The sequence below is a fragment of the Tupaia chinensis genome, unplaced genomic scaffold (genome assembly GCF_000334495.1).
Source record: "Tupaia chinensis unplaced genomic scaffold, TupChi_1.0 Scaffold141490_1, whole genome shotgun sequence".
Lineage (NCBI taxonomy): Eukaryota > Metazoa > Chordata > Mammalia > Scandentia > Tupaiidae > Tupaia > Tupaia belangeri.
Window position 1 is genome coordinate 2223352 of NW_006201352.1, and position 16713 is coordinate 2240064.

Genomic DNA, 16713 nt, shown 5'->3' on the forward strand with positions numbered 1-16713 from the left:
TGTGGTGAAAGGGGAACTCTCTTACACTGCTGGTGGGAATGTAAATTAGTCCAAACACTGTGGAGAACCATTTGGAGATTCCTCAAAAATCTACAAATAGAACTGCCATATGATCCAATAATCCCATTTCTTAGCATCTACCCAAAGAACAGAAGAATTTCTCATTGGAAAAGTGCTTGCACATCGATGTTCATTGTGGCACTTTTCACGATTGCTAAGACATGGAACCAACCCAAATGCTCCCGTACGGCTGAATGGATTGAAAAACTGTGGCACATATACTCTATGGAATACTATTCAGCTATTAAGAACAACAAAACCCTGACTTTTGACAGAAAGTGGAAGAATATGGAAGATTTACTGCTGAGGGAAGCAAGCAGGCTATGAAGGAGAGACACTGTATGTCCCCACTTAATATATACCAAATGTCCACACTCTGTAACTGAAACTGATGGGCTACAGGATGTACAAACACAAGAGGTGGATGTGAATGCCATATATGGTGTGTGTGGAGGAGTGGGGCCTGGCGAAGAACATTTGGAGGAGGGATACCAAGACAGCATTGTTGAGACAGGGAGGTAGTGTTGTTATATTTTGATCAACTCGACCGGGGAGAAATGTTCATATACTGAAATGACCACCTTGTAAGCTAAATAATGTGATTGAATGTATTAAAAAATGTAAATAAAAAACTGGGGACAACATACGAGAAATATTAGACACTATCAAATGCCAAAACATCCAAATAATTGGTATTCCAGAAGACAAAGAATCAGACAAAAACATAGAACATCTATTCTATTAAATACTTGCAGAAAATTCTCCAAATTTAGAGGAGTGTTTGGACATCCAGACCCAAGAAATACAAAGGCCCCCATTTAGAATCAACACAAAAAGACCTTCTCCATGGCACGCCATAGCCAGAATGTTAAAAATCACAGACAAACAAAAGATTATGAAAAAAAAAAAAAAAAAAAAAAAAGCACTTACCAAGATTACTCTGTTGGGCTAACATCAGACCTCTCAACAGAAACATTGTAGGTAAGAAAAGAATGAGAAGATATATTCAAAATAATGAATGAAAAACAATTTCAACCAAGAATACTACACCCATGAAGGTCATCCTTCAAATGGGAACAACAAATAAATCATTCACAGGCCAACAAAAACTAAGAGAATTCACCAATAGTAGACCAGCTATCCAAAAAGTACTGAAGGGAGTACTATACCAGAGAACTTAAAGAGAGACAGAAGAAGAGAATGGAGGAAAAAAATGGCTAACAAAATGACAGTGAGAGATCTGCATACATTGATAATAACGTTGAACGTTAATGTATTAAATTCTCCAATCAAAAGACATAGATTGACTGAATGGATGGAAAAGAAGAAACTCTCTATTTGCTGTCTACAAGAAATGTACCTCATGGATAAAGACATACATAAACTAAAAGTGAAGGGCTGGGGAAAAATATTCCATGCGAATGGACATTTTTTTAAAAATCCAGAGTCATATTACTGATATCAGAAAACAATAGGTTTTAAGACAAAAACTGTAAGAAGAGACAGAGAAGGACATTAAACAGTACTAAAAGGACTAATCAGAAGATATAACACTTATAAATATTTATATATTTACATACTTATATTTATGCAAACACTCAAATACATTAAAGACTGCTAGATCTAAAGGGAGAGAGAGAATGCAGCACACTAATCATTGGGGATCTAAACACCACACTATCTCCTTTGGATAAATCTTCTAGACTAAAAATAAGCAAAGAGATACAAGATCTAAATGACACCATAAATGAATGGACTTGACAGACATCTACAGAACTTTCCACCCAACGATCAAAAAATACACATTTTTGTCATCCATGCATGGAATGTTTTTGAAAATTGACCACATGATAGGGCACAGAACAAATATTTAAAATTTCAAAAGCATAGAAACTATATCCTGCATCTTCTCAAACCATGACAAAGTTAAACTGGAAATTAATTTCAGAAACATCCCTTGAAAATACACAAACATTTGGAAGCTAAAGAATCTACTCCTGAATGACTTCACAACCACTGAAGAAATTAAGGCTGAAATAAAAAGTTTCATTGAAACAAATGATAATGAGTGTACAAGTTTCTATAATGTATGGGACACAACAAAAGTTGTCATAAGAGGAAAGTCCATAGCAATTAGTGCACAAAAGAAAAAGATAAAAAGGTGGCAAATAGACAACCTAACAACACACCTCAGGGAACTGGAAAAACAGCAACAAAAATGCCAGGAAAAAAGAAATAATAAAGATTTGAGCAGAAATAAATGAAATAGAGAGTAAATGAACTATACAGAAAATAAATTAAACCAATAGGTGGTTTTTTGAGGCTAAACAAAACTGATACACTATTAGCTAGACTAATTAATAACAGAGAAAGGAACAGATCAATCAAGTTCACAATGATACAGGCAATATTACAACAAATATAACAAATACAAAAGATCATTAGAGAATATTATGAGCTATTATATGCCAAAAAACAAGAAAATCTGGATGAGAAGAAGAAATTTCTGGACACATAATCTACCAAGACTGAATCAGGAAGATAGAGAAATAACAAGCAATGAAATTGAATTAGTGATAAATAACCTCCCAATCAAAACAAAGCCCAGGTTCCAAATGTTTCACTTATGAATCTTGCGAAGCTTTTAAAGAAGAGTTAACCCCCATTCTACTCAAACTATTTCTAAAAATCCAAAAGGAGAGAACCCTTCCAAATTCATATTATGAAGCCTCCATCATGCTTATTCCCAAAACAAATAAGGACATAACAACAACAAAAAAAAACTACAGACCAATATCTCTGATGAACAGAGATGCAAAAATTCTCAACAAGATACTAGCAAATTGTATCCAATGACACATTAAAAAGCTTATACAGCATGACCAGGTAGACTTCATTCTCCAGGAATGAAAGAATGATTCAACATATGCAAAACCACAAAGGTAATACACCATATTAACAGAAAGAAATGATCAGGGACCAGCAATTAGCGTAATGGCTATGTCGCCGGATTCCCATGTAGTCGACCGTGGTTCGTGTCCCGGACCTGGTGGCTTAAAACTCATGCCGGTTGCGTGTGCATGCATGCCCAAGATCCTGAGAGGAGATTGGAGGAGAAGGGATTGCGGCATGTCCATCCCCCCTAGGGGGTGATTTCTCGCTTTCTATCTTTCTGTCTCTCTCTGTCTGTCTGGCGAGTGCACGTGCCCTATGCAAAAACCTTTCCAAAAAAAGAAAAACCATATGATCATATCAATCAAGGCAGAAAAAATATTGGATAAAATACAACATTCTTTCATGATTAAGACTCTCAGCAAAATTAGCATAGAAGGGACATTTCTCAACACAATAAAAACCAAATATGGAAAGCCCATAGCTAACATTATATGGAATGGGAAAAAGCTGAAAGCTCTTCCACTAAAAACTGGAACAAGACTGCCCATTTTCTCCACTCTTTTTCAATATAGTACTGGAAATCCTAGCCAATGCACTCAGACAAGAGACTAAAATAAGAACCATTCTTATAAGAAAAGTAAAATTATCTCTATTTGCAGATGACATGGTTATATATATAGAAAACTGAAAAACAATCTGAAAAAAATAACAAAATTTCCTATAAGTGATAAATGAATACAGTAAAGTGGCAGGTACAAAATCAACATATCAAAATCTATAGCATTTCTATACACCAACAGTGAGCAGACTTAGGTAGAATTGAAGAGAGCAACTCCACTTACAATAGCTACAAAAGAAATAAGATATATAGGAACAAACCTAACCAAAGAAGTCAAGACCTATACAAGAAAAACTATTAAAAACTAAAAATCAAATAGAAAATGACACAAAAGAGTGGAAGAACATCCCATGTTCCTGGATTGGAAGGATTAATGTAGTCAAAATGTCAATCTTACCACAATTAATCTACACATTTAATGCAATGCAAATCAAATTACCAGAGATATTCTTCACAGATTTAGAAAATACAATCACAGAATTTGTCTGGAATCATAAAAGACCCTGCATTGCTAAAGTGATACTCCACAAGAAGAGTGAAGTAGTAGGGATCTCACTCCCTGAATACAAAATATATTACAAAATTGCGATAATCAAACAGCATGGTATTGGCACAAAAAAAGGCATGTGGACCAATGAAACAGAATAATAATCCAGAAATAAACCCCAAAACATACAACCAACTGATTTTTGACAAAGGGCCTCAGTCAATCCAGGGGGGAAAAGAAAAATCTCTTCAGCAAATTGTGCATGAAAAACAGTATTCACTTGCAGAAAGTTGAAATTGGATCCCTATCTCTCATCATTAACAAAAAATCAACTCAAAATGGATCAAAGAGCTAAACCTAAGGCCTCAAACGCGATGGAAACTCTTGCATTGTGTTGCAAAGATTGGATAATGCAACAGAAACTCTTGTATTAGAGTTAAAGCAAGGTGGATAATGCAATGAAAACTCTTGGAGAGATTGGAGCAGGCAAAGACTTCTTAAATAAGACCCCTAATGCACAAGTAGTAGTCCCAAAAATAGATAAGTGGGATTACATCAGGTTAAAAACCTTCTGCTCCACAAAAGAAGCAATAATTAGAGTGAATCAACAACCCTCAGAATGGGAGAATATATTTGCAAACTTTGCCTTAGCTAAGGGACATAGTCAGAATATACAGGGAACTAAAAGCAGCTTACCTAGAAAAAAAGAAATGATCAACCTCATTAAAGTATGGGCAAATGGGGACCAGCAGTTGGTGTAATGGCTATGTCGTTAGACTCCCATGTAGTTGACCATGGTTCAAGTCTCAGACCCGGTGACTTAAACTCATGCCAGGTGCGTGTGTGTGCATGCCCAAGATCATGAGAGGAGAATGGAGGAGAAGGGATTGTGGCATGGCCAGCCTCCTGGGCGGGGGGTGATTTCTCGCTTTCTGTCTCTCTATCTCTCTGTCTTTCTGGCAAGCACATACGCCCTATAGCAAAAATATCTCAAAAAAAATTATGGGAAAATGAGCTGAACAGACAGGTATCTAAGGAAGACATACAAACAGCCAAAAAACACATGAAGAAATGCTCAAAATCCCTTATCATAAGGGAAATGCAAATCAAAACCACAACAAGATACCACCTAACCCCAGTTAGAATGGCTACAATTAAAATAATAAAAAATGAGAAGTGCTAGTGAGGCTGTAGTGTACACTGTTGGTGGAAATGCAAATTAGTATAGCCACTGTGGAGAACAATATGGAGGTTCCTCAAAGACCTACAAACAGAACTACCATTTGACCCAGCAATTCCACTCCTGGGTATCTGCATAAAGGATAGGAATAGACTCAGTGGGAAAAGTACTTGCACATCCACATGTATTGTGGCATTATTCATAATCGTTAATACATGGAACCAACCAAAATGTCATGTGATGCTGACATGAGGAATTAAAAGAAGCTTCTTTTTTTATTATTTATTCATATTTTTATACATTGATAGGTTATAAAATGAAGCTCTCTCCAGCCACAAGGAGTGGTCTAAGGATGCCCTGGAAGCTGGAACAGCCCAGGGACATCCTGAGAACACTACATAGGTGGGGACACCATACATCTCAGCAAAGGCCTGGCTGACAACTTAAATTCCATCCATAAACACCTGGAGAGTATTGCAGATCACCACTCAATAAGTCGCTTGTTGCTGCATCTCAACTGGGGGACATTGGAAAGAATGCCTAGCTAAGCAGTCTGCTCACACATCAGTGATGGCTTTTGAGCCTAATATTTGAGGCTTGCACCTGAAACTGCTGGTGATTTTTTTGTCCTCTGTGACTGATTACATCAGACTTGCTTCTCCCACAGGGAGTCCTATGGGCTTCTCAGCATGGCTCATTGATCTGCTCCAGAAGGAGTCTGCCCATCTCTTAAAAATGCCTCCAAGTCAGGGAACCAGCAGTTAGCGTAATGGCTATGTCGCTGGACTCCCACATAGTCGACTGCGGTTCGCGTCCCAGACCTGGTGGCTTAAAACTCACACCGGGCGCATGTGCGTGCGTTCCCAAGATCTCGAGAGGATAATGGAGGAGAAGAGATTGCGACGTGACCATCCCCCCTGGGGGGTGATTTCTCCCTTTCTGTCTCTATGTCTCTCTCTGTCTGTCTGGCGAGCACAGGTGCCCTATAGTGAAAACCTCTCCAAAAAAAAAAAAAAAAAATGCCTCCAAGTCCTTTCAAAGTCAGTCTTGTACATGCCACCACCTATGAATTTAAGTCTCACATCACAAACACAGATTTCAAATCTGGTGAAAATTCAACCAGATATTTACACATGATGTGATGACAAATAGAAATGTACTGCATTTGTATCTGTTATTCAAAAATCTCAGTGCTAGTTTATTTTTATGTACTAAATTCTTTTTTTTTTTTTTTTTGGGGGGGTTTTTTTTTTTTTTTTTGTTTTTTTTTTTTTTTTTTTTTTTTTGTTTTTTTTTTTTCTATAGGGTGCATGTTCTCACCAGAAAGACAGAGAAAGACAGATTAAAAAGTGAGAAATCACCCCCCAGGGGGGATGTCCACACCCCAACCCCTTCTCCTCCATTCTCCTCTTGGGATCTTGGGCACGTATGCTCACACGCCCACTGTGAGTTTAAGCCACCAGGTCTGGGACTCGAACCGCGGTCGGCTACATGGGACTTCAGCAACATAGCCAATACACTAACTGGTGGTCCCTGTACCAAATTCTTCAGAGAGCAAGTACTGAATGATCGTTCAGAATTTCCTTCCCTGCTCCCTTTCTTCCTTCTCCTCTTTTCTTTATCCCCTTCACTTCTACGTCATGTTTTCTTGTTCTCTTTCTGTCTTCCTTCTTCTCGTTATCCCTTAAACACCTATGTTGTAGGTGGTTAGCCTACAAAGAATTGGTGCACTTATCTATTTCCATTGCTGCCATCACTTTAGGCTGGGTGGAAGGTCTCAATCCCCAAACCCTCTTCCTACCTACCATTTTTGCACAGAAAAATACATGATGACTTTTCCAATGACCTAATATATTTATTACGCATAGTACTAAGACTCCACTGATGATAGCAGACAAATGGTAAAACAGTGTCCTCTGGACAGGAGAATCCTCTTCACTCACTCCTATCCCACCCCTACCACAGCTCATTCACAATGTTCCTGAGGGAGGGAATCTGGACTGACCTGCTCATTTATTTACCAGGAACTTTTATTGTCTACATCAGTGTCTCTAAATTTTTAAATTGTAACATTTTTTATCCTTCCCTTCAATGTAAGTATGGGTAATCTCCAATTTACAATGGTTTTACTTTAATTTTTCACCTTCGCAATGATACAATATACAACGATATACATTCAGTTGAAACCATACTTTGACAGGTGCTGATGAGACTTGTGAAAAGGGAACCCTCCTATACTGCTATTGGGAATGTAAATGAGTACAGCCACTAAGGAAAACAATATGGAGGTTCCTCAAAAACTTAAAAATAGAACTACCATATGACCCAGTAATCCTACTCCTTGGTATTTACCCAAAGGATAAGAAAACAGTCAGAAAGACATTTGCACTTCCATATTTATTGCAGCATTATTCATAATTGCTAAGACATGGAATCCACCTAAATGTCCAAGAACTGATTAATGGATCAGAAAACTGTGGCATATATACAGGGTGAAATACTACTCAACTTCAAGGAACAATGAGACCCTATCATTTGATTCAAAGTGGATGAACAGAGAAGACTGGATGCTAAGCAAAGAAGCCAGACTATGAAAGACACACTATATGTCCCTGCTCAATATACACCAAATATCTGTACACTGTGACAGAAATCAAAAGATTCAAAGATATAATAGTAGGGAGTACAAGTGTGGATACCAGGGACAGGAGGGGAGAAAGGTAGATAGAGGAGAGTGAATGGCAGGGTTCAGGGAAGAAACACTTAACAGACACAAGAATGTAAAATTCTCTGTTGAGAATCATGTGATCAGATTGTCACATATTGATAGCATGCATGCTTTGAAAAACCATATTGTGCACTATAGAGATGTACAATGATGGAGTGAAAATAAGAAATGATAAAATAAAAAAAAAGAATGTAGAAAAAGAGAAACCATACTTTGAGTACCCATGCAACCACTATATTTTTCACTTTCATCATACAGCATTCAGTAAATTACATGAGATACTTAACACTTTGTCATAAAACAGGATTTGTCTTAGATTATTTTGCCTAACTTTAAGTTAATGGAAATGTTATGAATATGTTTTAAGGTGAGTTAAGCTAAGCTATGATGTTCTGCAGGTTAGGTAATTTTGACTTAAGGTATTTTAAATTTATGATGGGTTTATAGGGTATAACCCCATCACAAGTTGAGGAGCACCTGTATATTTGTTCATAAATAGTAGGCATATACTACCAGATGAATTAACATTCTAAAACATGAATACAAAACAGATATTTAATTTTTTATTTTACTTTTTTCTACACCTTTTAAATTTACAGTTAATTTAGAACATTGTTACAGTGTACGAGATGGCTTTTTCCAGCATGAAGACTGTGTATCATGTCAAAGATATTACCATATGAATCATCAAGTAACTTTTCATTTGAGTATTCAAAACAGACATTTTTAAAATATAAAAGTGTTATTATATGAGGGGGGTCTCTAAAAAGCTCATGGAAAGACCGTGTTATAAAAAAAAGACCATGTGCATTTCAACGGGTTTTGTACCAATCAGCTGGCTCAGTGGTTCAGTAGAAACGAGCTGCTCAAGAAATGTGGAAGACCCTGTGTTTCAGTTCCCAATTGACCTGCACATGTCAGGTGCATGCTCTCATGATCCTGGCTGACTGAAAAGGCTGAGGGAGGATCACAGTTTGTGACCCTTTTAAAGGTGCTTATCTTTCTCTTTCTCAAAAGAAACATTTTGAAACACTTGAAATAAAATTTTGCACCAAAATAAACTTATACTTTAATTCCATTTTTCCACCCACTTTTTGAACCACCCTCATAAACAGTTCTTAGGTTTTTTTCCTGCACTCCACTTGGCAGACCACAGCTTTGAATCACACAGGAAAATAATCCAGCTGCTGTTGTCCATCCTTGCTAACTGGAATTTTTGTTTCTGTATTTTCAGGACATGTTCACATCACAGATTTCAACATAGCAACAGTTGTGAAAGGAACAGAAAAGGCTTCCTCCATGGCTGGCACCAAGCCCTACATGGGTGAGTGCTCTGGACCCCTTCTTTTGATATGATCAGATCCAGTGCCTGGGGCCTCAGCATCCTTCTCCTGCTCCATCTGCCTTCCCTCCCATGCCTTCCTCACATCCCCACATGAGGCCTCACTCCTTTATATGGGCCATACTCTCTTCCACTAAGGACCTCTCCCAGACCGTTGCTCTGCTAGGAAGAACCTTTCCCTTCCAGGGTTTCCCATAGAACTGCTCATCTCTTAGGCCTTGACTCAGACTTAGATGGGTGAAGGACAAAACCACTTTTTAATTGTTGGTTAAGGTCCAGTATTGTTGCCAGAATATGACTTGGTGTAGGTCATTATGGATCTGGATTCTTAGATTCACAGTACTCTTTTAAAGCAGTTTCAAATGAGGCTTTCCTCTAGGACTTTTTAGGAAAGTATCATTTTGGGTATGTCATCTGTTCTCTTGCTTTAGTTTCTTTTTTTTTTTTTTTTTTTTTGTTAAGGACACCTATTATCTGTATGTTGAATCTTCTTTGCCAAGTTTTAATATTTGGCATTTTCTTTCAAATCCCTTTTACCTATTTTTTTATTTCTTTGAATTTTGTTAGTTTTTTCCCCCTTAGGGCACATGCACTCACCAGAGAGAGACAGAGAGAGAAAAGGTGAGAAATCATCCCCCTCCCCAGGAAGGATGGCCACATCGCAGTCCCTTCTCTTCCATTAACATCTAGAGACTTGGGGCATGAATGCATGTGCATGCAATGTGATTTTCAAGCTGCAGAGTCTGGGACTCAAACCACTGTTGACCATGTGGGAGTTCAGTGCCTTGGCCACTATGCCACCTGGTGGCCCCAACTATTTCTTTAAGTTTCTCATTGTTACCCTTTTATTTCACTTATGGCATTATCTGTTGAATTTATTAGCATTGTATACTTTCTGGTAAAGTATTTCTGAAATAAATTTCCTCTTATTTCTGTTTTCCCTGAATTTCTTTGCTTAATTTATGAGGGTTTTGAATTCTAATTTATGTTCTTTTGTGTCTTGTATAATTTCCACAATGTATTTATTAGGTATTAATTTTAATGACTATATTAGTTACCAATTCCTATGTATCAAACTATGTTAAAATATAGTGACTTAGGACAGTTTTAATGCATTATTTCCCAAATAAATAATAGTTGGTTAACTGGTGGTTCTTCTGTTGGGTTTGACTGGGCTCACTAATGCACTCACCTGGTTGTTCAGCAGAGGACTGGACTCAGCTAGGACAGCTGGGATGGTCAGGTCTTTCTATACGGTCTTTCATCTTCAAGAGATCTAGAGTGAGCGTCCTCATGGTGGCAGTAAGGAGAACCCAGTTTCTACTTGCTTACCAAGACTCTGTGTGCCTCACATTTTCTAGGTTCAGTTGGTCAACGCAAGTCATATGCCCAACCAGGTGGAAAAAGACTTCATAGGGCATGAATACCAGAGTCTTGATATAGTAAAATATGTTACTTTTTGATCTTTTCCATTGACTATTTCTGGTATATCTTCATTGTGAGAGTGCTATCTTTTTTCTTCTTTTTCTTGTAATAACTTTGTATAGAACTTCACTTTGATGATTTTTTGTTGCTCACTTTTGTTTTATTTTTTATTGCCTGAGGATGTGTGCTCACCAGAGAAAGACAGAGAGGCAGAGATAGAGGAGAGAAGGAGAAAGTATCCTCCCACGATGGGGTATGGTCACATGCAATCATTTCTCCTCCATTTCTCCATCCTGTTTAGGATTTAGGGCCAGCACACACAAAGGCTGGTGTTTCTTGAGTTGCTGGGGTTGGAATTTGAATCGCATGGTCAGCCATGTGGGATGTCGCTCCCTTAAACACCAGGATGTAGGTGATTCATGCAGGGCCAGCCCCTAGAAAGCACAGGGACTGACAAGAGAGAGAGCAAGCATCTTCAATAGAGCACAGAGCATCACTTTGTGCAACCCTTCCCCCAATAGCACCTCAGGATCCTGGGTGACCATATGCATCTTTCAGGCCAACCCAAGATCTGACCTGTGGTCACCATATGGCTTCAGCACTTCAGGGCACTAGTACTATCACCAGTGGTAGCACTACTGCTGTTTCTCATTTTAATGTGAAATTAACTTTTCTGATCTTTTAGAAGATGGTTTCATATAAGATAGTTTTCCTAACTTAGACCTACCTTCTCTGTGGTTTTTGTAAAGTGTCAAAATCTAAGGCAGCTTATGTAGGTTTCCTGGCTCTGAGATTTCCTTTTTTTTTTTTTTTTTCATTTTTATCTTGACCTTCTCTTTCCTTGTCTGTAGATTCCCCATCCTTCTCCATTTTGGTCCCACTCTACACAGTTTTTCTTTGGAGTTCTGTTTTGCAAGGTTCTTTCCTCCTCCAAAGGGTAGGTTGAACAAAGACAGGGAGTTGGAAAAAGATGTGGAGCACTGATGTCATGTTCTTTTGGCTGAGTTTAGTGGGAGCTCACAGAGCTCTTAGCAGGCTCACAAAGCTCATAGCAGCACTCGCAGGTACTTCCTCCCTTGGAGTTTGTAACACGCAAGGAGAATGCTCCATCCTCCCTCTTGAAGCTCACAGTATGCATAGCTGAGTTGAGCTGAGCTAAGACTGAGCCAAGCCAAGGCCATTGTGGTTCACAAGCTGAACCAAGGCAAAGCTGTGTGGGGCTAACCAGCAGGGCGACCAGTGCAGGGCTAGCTGACCAGGTGCTCCCTTTCTCTTAAAGGGGGTGAAGACAACATTGGCTCATTGCCAAAACTAAATTATCACACACACGCTTTCCTAAAAGGAGCTCATGGCTGAATAGACTGAAGACCTTTTGTGTCACAAATTGCTCTGTCTCCTTCAGAACTTACCATCAGAACTTACCAAAGGCCTTTTTCACTCCCTGATTCTGAATTGGGCAAATTCCTGCCAGTTTCAGGTGCTGTTCTCATATGGGTCAGCTGCACTCCCCAGTGAATACCTTCTGGCTATTTGGGAGTTCTGTGGTCTGCTGGATGTTGCTTTCTTACTTTCCTGTTTCCTTCTGCACTGAAATCACTGCCATGGAGGTCTTGCTGCTATTAGTGTTTGTTCTCCCCACTTGTATTTTGGGAGTGTTGGGAACAACTTAATTGTGCAGTAAATGAGTTCCCAGGGATCTGTCTCTTGCTTCAACAGTGTTTGGATGGAACTGATCTGGGGACTCTTCTCAGCTTCCAACCACCTTCTAGTCTCTTCTCTAGTCATCGTCTCTGAGACCATCTTTTAGGCCATCTTCTGCCTCTTGGGACCAGCCAACACCATTTTATGGTTAGCTCCTCCTTATAGACCAACCACGAGCTCCCAGATTTGTCAGAACTATTCTACCAAGGTGGAGGCCGCTGTCAACCACACGGTCAATCTACATTTTCGAGCCTCTTACACCTACCTCTCGCTGGGCTTCTATTTCCACCTTGACACTGTGGTCCTGGAGGGCGTGGGCCACTGCTTTTGCAAGTTGGCCGAGGAGAAGCGCCAGGGCGTGGAGTGTCTGTCAAAGATGCAAAACCAGCACGGTGGCCATGCTCTTTTCCAAGACATGCAGAAGCCATCTCAGGATGAGTCAAGTGAAACCCTGGATGCCATGGAAGCCGCTCTGACCCTGGAGAAGACTCTGAACCAGGCCCTTTTGGATCTTCATGCTCTGGGTTCTACCCACACTGACCCCCATCTCTGCGACTTCTTCCTAGATGAGGAAGTGAAAGTCATCAAGATGGGCGACCACCTGACTAACCTCCATAGGCTGGGGGGCCCCCAAAGTGGGTTGGGCGAGTATCTCTTTGAAAGGCTCACCCTGAAGCACAAGTAGAGACCTCAAGAACCCAGGAGCCTGGAGTTCCTGCATCTCCTGGAGTCAGCTTCCAAGCTTCTCCCTCCAGCCACTTGGCAGCTTTCTAACCACCCCGGAACCCTCTCTAATGCCTTGGACCAAATGGAAATAAAGCTTATTGCAGCAATAAATAAATAAATAATAGTTTGAATATGAGATGATCTCAGAACGGTCAGATGCTCTCTAGGCACCTGGACAGTGGTGACAAATGGATGTGCAGGGGAGAGTTACCAAGACTGAGATGCAGCCCAGCCAGGGCCATCAGCAAGATCCTCCAGGCAAGATACTTGAGGGAAGGGGACCTGTTCCATTGCTCAAGGAATGCCATGCCAGAAAGGGCAAGTAGAGGCTGAGGGAAACATCACAAAGGGAGGGATGAAGAGAGATTGGTGAGATAAGGAAGAGTTCCTATTAGAGCCTCCTCTGAAATCCTTTTAACTGGTTCCGACTGCTTGTGGGATGTTTTCAAAGAGTAAATTGATCTGAAGGAATGTAGATCCTAGAACACTGGAGAAAATCAAAGCAATTTTCCCCCAGTTCTGACACATTTGTTCTGCCTTTTTTTTTTTTTTTTTTTTGAGAGGTTTTTGTTACAGGGATCATGTGAGATCACCAGAAAGACAGAGAGACAGACAGAAAGCAGGAAATCCCCCTCCCCAGGGTGTATGGCCATGCAGCAGTCCTTTCTCTCGGGATCTTACGTAGCCATTACACCAACTTCTGGTCCCACATCTGTCCTGCTTTTGAACCATGCACTTTCTAAGCCTCCACATGGGTCCTCCTAGACCTCACTCTATGGTTGAGTGTCTCAGGCAGCTCTGTCCTGGATCCCTTCCTCTGGGAAAGAAGAGCAGTGGTCACCCAGCAAGCCTCTCTTCACAGAAAACCCACTTGCAAAAGTATTGTGATTGTATTATTTGTCTGTCCGCTCATGTCATCATCAGAAGGCTCAGAAGCAGTTTCTGTATCTCTGTCATTTTACATATGAGGAACCTGTGGTCCAGAGAGGTTAATTAGCCTACCTAGGGTCACACAGTTGGAAAGTGATGGAAACACAATTTGAAACCAAGTATATGTTAGGTTTGATTTGGAATAAGCGGCAGAGTCAGAGGCAGCAAAGACGAAAATACCAGAGTCGGACCTTGGGGTTTAATAAAACCATTTAATTTATTGTGCAAAAAGCTCTCAGATGGGGTCCCTCGGCCTCTAACCAGGCCGAGGGAATCCCGCCCAGGGTGGGTGCTGCTCATTCTTAAAGGGCCCTTGTCCAATAGGTGGTCACCGTGGGTCCTTGTCTGGCCAATGAAGGTCGCTGTTTCTGTTCAACTTTGGCAGGTGGCCAAATGCTGAAGGACGGGAAGGTCCATTGGTGATGGTGCACTAGATGCAGAAAACAGGAACGTTCTGCCTGCGGGAATGTTTCCATCATGTTTCTTTTCCCTTCCCCTAGACCTTGCATTCTGACCTTAAAGGGATAAGGGATGAGGACCACTCTGGCTACTTCAGGCTGTTATGGGACATTGATCTGGGGCCCTCTGGTCAGAGGGTCTTGGGGAAGGGGTGCGTAGGGGTTCAGGAGCATCTGATTAATTGCTACTCAAGCGATGGTGAATGTGTGTTCCCTGAGAAAGTGTAAAACACAGGTGCAAAGGCCAGGATTAGACAATTAGACATAGCAGTGTGATGCATCCTAGAAATCGGAGGAGCAAGGATTTTTTTTTTTTTTTTTTTTTTTGGAGAGGTTTTCGCTATAGGGCGTGTGCACTCCCCAGACAGACAAGAGAGAGACATAGAGACAGAAAGCGAGAAATCCCCACCCAGGGGGGATGGTCATGCCGCAATCCCTTCTCCTCCAGTCTCCTCTCGGGATCTTAGGCATGCACACACACGTGCCCGGCATGAGTTCTAAGCCACCGGGTCCGGGACGCGAACTGCGGTCGACCATGTGGGAGTCCAATGACATAGTCATTACGCTAACTGCTGGTTCCCAGGAGCAAGGATTTTAAGACAGCCATGTATTGGGCTGTGAGCAAGAGAACACAGTGCCTCCACAGAGGACGGAAATCTCAGCGGGAGGGCACTGGGTGGAGGCATTGGGAGCCAAAGTGAGGTTAGGCATGTAGAGGAGAGAGACATTGGAGAACTGTGGAGAGATAGTGACATTGTGGGCAGAGGTGTAATTGACCTGGAATGAGGGTGGTACCAGAATGGCTACTATGACCCGTCTTAACAGTGGAAGGCAGAGCCAGCAAGAGTTATTTTGGGTGGGGTCCAGGGAGGCCAGAAAATGAAAAGAAGAGTTCATTAAAGTTGGCACTTGGAGAAGGAGAGGGTGAAATTACTGGGGCCAAAATTTCCTGGATTGGTCATGTATTGGATAGTTATGATAAACTTTAAGTATTTCTATCATACCCCAGGGTCCATATCCCAGGCATCTATTCGGATACCTGCCAGTTGGACGGACAGCCAGAGAGAGGCAGACAGGTTCCTGATGGTAAATGTGACTGGATTACAGGTCGTTGGGGGTACAGCCCTGAGGAGGGCAAAGATACCCCTAGATTGACCAGAGGGCTACTAAGTTACCCCGAATGGTCGAACTGCAGAGTTACCAATGAGGAGCTCCCGTCTCAAACAGTCTTATTGATAATACCTTGATCGCCCATGTGTGATCACTTCATTCCATCGTACCCGGAATTCCGACCCCGTAACTGTCAGGGTGGAGCCCATTCCAAAGGCCATGAGAAGGAGGAGGAGGCCGGGCATGGCTAAGCACGTGGGGAGGAAGCAGCCCCAGTTAGCCAGTCTAGACATTAGACTTACCATGATTCCCATGAGTAGGAGGTATAACACTGCTAGCAAAAAGCCTGTTCTAGAACACTGATTCCTGTGGGGTCCACTGCAGCCAGTCCAATAGAGAAAACTAGGGCTAGCATTATGGGGAGGGCCTGAACAGGTAATTATAGGGGTAGGGTAGAGATGACATAGGCTTCTGCCATGAGGGAAAGAAGAGAGTTTCTCTAAGAGTTGGGACTATGGGGTTGATCTGGTTGGAGAGATGGATGGAGGAGGGGAATTAAGTCCAGCGGGGGAACAGGCAGCCTGACAGAGAGGAGGCCAAGAAAGGGGGAGGAGTTAAATTGAAGGCTGTCGTGTAACTTTGCAAGGATGTCACGGCCCAAAAGGGGTGTGGGGCATGTGGGAATGACAAGAAAAAAGTGGGTAAAGTACATTTTTCCGAGGCAGCTGGTTAAGGGTTTGATAGAGAGAGGACATGAGGGCTGGCCATCAATACCCAGTAGAGACCTGGGAGAGTAATAAGGGCCAGGGTATGTTGGGAGGACAGAGTAGGTAGCCCCTTTGGTGGACCCTAGGCTTGGCAAGGGTAATTGGGGTGGTCGAGTCCGGGGCCCATTAATTCTCAGCCAATCCCATCATGGCCAGGTCGAAATTGGGGTGGTGGATCTCCTCCTGGCTTGGAGGTTTTGGGAGTGGATCTCATCTCCCTCTTTGGGAGCAGTCAGAGCCCCAGTGACCCAATTCACCACCCCCTGGGTGTGGTTTAGTGGATGG

At 41.4% G+C, this 16713-nt stretch overlaps 1 protein-coding gene and 1 pseudogene across 1 annotated transcript in view; both read left to right on the forward strand.

Moving 5' to 3' along the window:
- The window catches only part of STK32B (serine/threonine kinase 32B), a 429527-nt gene that overhangs the window by 333158 nt on the left and 79656 nt on the right, over positions 1-16713 (forward strand). Inside the window, exon 4 of the mRNA XM_027766208.1 lies at positions 9204-9293. Coding sequence (XP_027622009.1) covers positions 9204-9293 — 90 coding nt within the window. The remainder of the gene's footprint in view (positions 1-9203; positions 9294-16713) is intronic.
- On the forward strand, positions 10605-15798 carry LOC102478113 (ferritin light chain pseudogene; annotated as a pseudogene).